Source organism: Arachis hypogaea, chromosome 3, assembly GCF_003086295.3.
Source record: "Arachis hypogaea cultivar Tifrunner chromosome 3, arahy.Tifrunner.gnm2.J5K5, whole genome shotgun sequence".
NCBI classification, from domain to species: domain Eukaryota; kingdom Viridiplantae; phylum Streptophyta; class Magnoliopsida; order Fabales; family Fabaceae; genus Arachis; species Arachis hypogaea.
Window position 1 is genome coordinate 124061396 of NC_092038.1, and position 4446 is coordinate 124065841.

A 4446-nucleotide genomic window follows, 5' to 3' on the forward strand; every position below is an offset into this window, starting at 1 on the left:
TTATTAGGCAGAAAACAGTAGGATGACTGAGATTTTTATTTCACATGCATATTTAATTGACCTGCTCTCAAATAACTTAGCAGGAGCAAATTAAAAAGAGACACACATGATGAATATTGTACATTTGTGAAATGATATACACGCAGGCTGCGAGAAGCGTGTATGTAGAAAGCAGTGGTTGATTGGATTCACTTGTACTCGAGAATCATATTGTTCTCAGGAGCCAAGCCAACGCAAGCTCTGAGGATGTTTTCCAGCATGGCTCTCTGCTTTGACAGTGCATTCACTACTGGTGTACCAGGTGGAACCTGCATGCACCATTTAATTTGAATATTAATTTGATTTAATGAATGAGCATAGCAAGCAGCTAGATTACTAGACTTCTTACAAGAGGGGCCTTGGTGAGGTAACTCAGGATAGTGGCAACCGGGTGGAACGAGTGAAACTTGCCCTGTAAAACATTAATTAATTAATTAACTAATTAGGAGCATCGATCGTCGTTATTAATTGATTGATTCAAGAAATGAAGATGTATAGATACCTCATTTTCAGCTTTGAACTGAATACGGGTGCTGAGCTCAGCAAGGAGGACCAAGTCCAAGATAATAGGTGCGGCTAAGAGGGAATCCTCGCAGGTGTTGTGCAACACGATTGTGTTCTTGCCACCCATGAATATCTCCGAAGTGTATTCATCCATGGCTCTCTTGCTGTCCCCCACATATGGCACATACTGATCATCATCATGAATGAATATATAGTTAGCCATCAATCACCAAATAATTAAATGAAATCAAATCAAAGAGGGGCATACCTTAATAACGACTACATGGTCAGGGTGCTCGCCAGGCTCGTAGAGGATGCCATTGCTGTTGACCATATCATCAACAACGTTGCTCTTGGAGATTTCCTTGGAGCGGAAAGTTTGTGGGGCTGATAGGTTCATTCCATCGTTATTCCCAAGATGGTTGTAGCTCACTATTGATGTTGGCTATCACCAAATAATGAAAAACATTTTAATTAATGTAGCTAGTAGATTATTGATGGGAATTAGTGAAGTAGATACCTTGATGCCAGCCCCGACAAGGAAATCGACCAAGACGGATTTCATTTTGGTCTGGCCACTCTTAAAGTCATCGCCGCCAATCAAGCTGTTCCTGTTGATGGAGAGATCAATGAGGCCAGGGACAAAAGTGTTCTGGGGGCTTCCATTGATGAAAGGAACATTCTCCAAGATACAGGCCAAGGCATACAAGGTGGAGGGAGAGATCTCGGACTCGTTCCTGTCCAAGGCACTTAAGAGGTTTTCCATCGTGTCATTCAGTCCCACAACCACGTTACTGTACCTCTCTGTATTCGCAGTCCATAGAACAACCACCTTCTCCACTTTGTTAGCTTCCTTAAACGCCCTAAATTAAATCAAAATTAATTAGCCATTGTTTCCTCTTAGTCTTAATTAGCTTAGTTAACTAGCTTATTATTACTTAATGTCTTTGATGATCTGTTGAACTTGTTCTTTCTTAGTGCCCTTAATCACGTTGTTGGCGCGTTCTTCTTGGTTGGCAGCGATGAAGTCAGGGTCGTAGATACCGGGAAGTGGAACCATGGATTCCATGTAAGGCCTCAACTGTTTCTGGAGATCAATGTCGAAAACCTTCGCCCTCCCCATCGCATCAGCCAGGTTCATGTTGCTGATATCCCATCCCCCGAACACAATCTCATCCGGGTTTACCTGCATATAATTAATTCCATCTTTCTATTATATTTTAAACTCAAATTATTACAAGTGTAAAAAAAGATACAAATAACCTTTCCTTTTTGGGTTCAGTCTCTGTAAGTATATACTAGTACCCATAAAGTTTAGTTTTCTTTTTCTTTTTTTTTTTTAAAAAGAGAAAACAATTATTAAAAGAGTCATTTAGTATAATTATATTATAATTATAATATTTTAAAAAAATATGGATAAAATTAAAATAATATTTTTTATTATTAAACAATATTTTTTTAAAATTTTTGTTTAAAAAATATTATTAAAATATAGAAAAAATATAATTTTAATTTTAATAACACTTACATTATTATTATAGCCACCATATTATAATCATACTAAAATTCACCTTATTAACATTGATTTTGCTAAGAAACCAACTAAGAAGGTAGCCTAGTTAAAAAACAGATTTATTAGAAAAAAAAATAATCACCTACTATCCTAATTTTTAGAATTTTAAAATTAAAAATAAAAAGAAATTAGTTGAAGTTAGTTTATATTGGTAGATTTTTTTATATTAAAATATATATATGTATTTTGGTGATTGGTCGAAAAGAAAAGCTAAATTACAATGTTTCTCCCGTAACTGAATGAGAAAACGCCAGACCCCGTAGGCCCACAAGTGGTGCTTTACGTTTGTACAAAAACGTTCACATCATTGTTTATTTATTTATTTCTCCTTTTCAATTTATGTCCCGTGTCCCGCACTTGAACAATTAGTGTTTAATTAATCGAATTTTAAAACAAAAAAGGGGGGTTTGTGGGGCTGGGAATGGTTGATCAAAAGGCAATATACCATTGGAAGGAGGCTCTTGAAAGGGGCATAGATTTCCTCCCCTTGATAAGACCCCACTCTGATGGCTGATGCCTGGGTCAAGGACCCAAAATAATTGGCTTGTTGAATCTTGTCCTTTGTTGCCCATGAGATACCCCTGCATTCAATTCATACCTACAATTGTTACGTATCTTTCTTTTCCTTTCTCTCCACCACAAAAGTTTATTATTTCATTCCATAACTCAATTTTTGTATTTTATATTTCAGATTCATTATTCTGTCACTACTTTATAGTGACCAGAGTAATAAGTCTCCAGAACTGAAAATACAAAAATGAGTTATTCAAATACATTTAATGTAATTATAATAACCAAAAAAAGATGGGAGAAAAGGATGGTTAGGTAGAAACTGACTCTCTGTTAGCAATAACACCACCAGTGAGGGTTGAACCGTTGTTTCCACCCCACCCCACAAGCATTACCCTAAAAGAAATAGCAACAAAAACCATGCATGTCAACAATAATACAAACCATCACAAATGAAGTTATAGCCTTTTTACAAAAATTAAAAGGAAATGAAAGACTTGACAATATAGAATGGTGTAGCAAAGAAAAAATATATTGAGGGATAACTAAAGTAATTACCCTAGTTTAGGGACATGGGTGTTAGTTTTAAATTCATATTTGACGGTTTTGGGCTTGACAACCCATTGATAAGTGCCATTCTTGTTCTCGTGAACAAGTTCAGTGGTTTCATAGTTGTACACGGACTGAATCTCAGTCTCTGTGTACTTCACGTTAGGGCTCTCAACCTTAAAACTCTCGATAAACATCTTTCTTAATTACTTTCTTCCTAAAGAAAGTAGCTAATAGTCAGGAGAAGCTGACCAAGGAGACTAACTAGGGAAGCAAATTAAACACTTTGGAGAGGAAGTTAGGGGTGGTTGTGTGCAGCTTCAGTTTGCTTAAGCACCCCCTATATATAGAGAAATTCTTCCATTATGCTACTACACGTGTCGCTAAATCACTGGTTGCGGGTCTCTGCTAAAAAAAATAATTTAATAAATATTTACTAATTTTATTTATGCAAAAAAGTATTTGTCACCTCTAAAATTAATAAATGCTATTATTGTTACATTATTTTTTTAAAATTAATTACCATTCATCATTATTGTTCTATTTATAAATTTTTTATTAAAAATAATTTAAAATAAAATATAATAAATAAATGACATTATCAATTAATAGTGCCAAAATCATTTCTTTACTAAATGCTACTAATATATATCAAATAAGGAAAACTATAAATGACAACTTTTTCTAAAACATAATAAATTAATATATTATTTAAAAAAATATATTTTCTTTTCTAAAATAAAAATATATACGTTTAATCCTTATTTATCTATTAATTTATTAAATCAGTATTGACTAAAATGAATTTGATCCTATAACATATTACATATATAATAGTGTTGGACTAAATATAGTAATTTTGAATACAACAATAATAACAAATTTTTATTTTATTAAATAAAATTGACTGTACATATCAAATGACATTATTATATCTTATTATATATTATATTTACAAAAGAATTATTGATACATAAGTTTTTTTAACTATTTTATGTGTGGACAATAACTCTAAATATGGTTGATAAATCTCAAGAACAAAAATTACTACATTAACTTGAAATTTGACTTAAATAATACCTAGTTACAGTATCAAAAGAAAAAAAATGTTATTTATATATGCATAAGAAATAAATTAAAATATTAGTTAATATGTGTTCTAATAATATAAGACATATGTTAAAGCTATCATTAATAAAAGATTTAAATTATTTATTTTATAAATACATAATAAATATATTACAATTTTAATTTTATAATCTTTATAAAAA

The 4446-nt window shown here is 32.3% G+C and overlaps 1 protein-coding gene across 1 annotated transcript; it reads right to left on the bottom strand.

Moving 5' to 3' along the window:
• Positions 1-3580, bottom strand: LOC112791259 (inositol-3-phosphate synthase 1). Its single transcript, XM_025834020.2, has 9 exons — positions 3185-3580; positions 2954-3022; positions 2562-2697; positions 1482-1729; positions 1064-1406; positions 812-988; positions 542-730; positions 389-451; positions 1-308 (listed from the first exon to the last, which is right to left on the bottom strand). The coding sequence occupies exons 1-9, from the start codon at positions 3370-3372 to the stop codon at positions 189-191; spliced, it is 1533 nt and encodes a 510-aa protein (XP_025689805.1). The 5' UTR covers positions 3373-3580; the 3' UTR covers positions 1-188.
• Between the last annotated feature and the right edge of the window lie 866 nt (positions 3581-4446).

Coding starts and splice junctions, on each gene's coding strand:
- LOC112791259 (XM_025834020.2), bottom strand. CDS start 3,372: ATGTTTATCGAGAGTTTTAAGGTTGAGAGCCCTAACGTGAAGTACACA. Junction 1,407..1,481: donor CAGATCATCAAAGACATTAA/GTAATAATAAGC, acceptor GATTTAATTTAG/GGCGTTTAAGGAAGCTAACA. Junction 309..388: donor ACCTCACCAAGGCCCCTCTT/GTAAGAAGTCTA, acceptor TGGTGCATGCAG/GTTCCACCTGGTACACCAGT.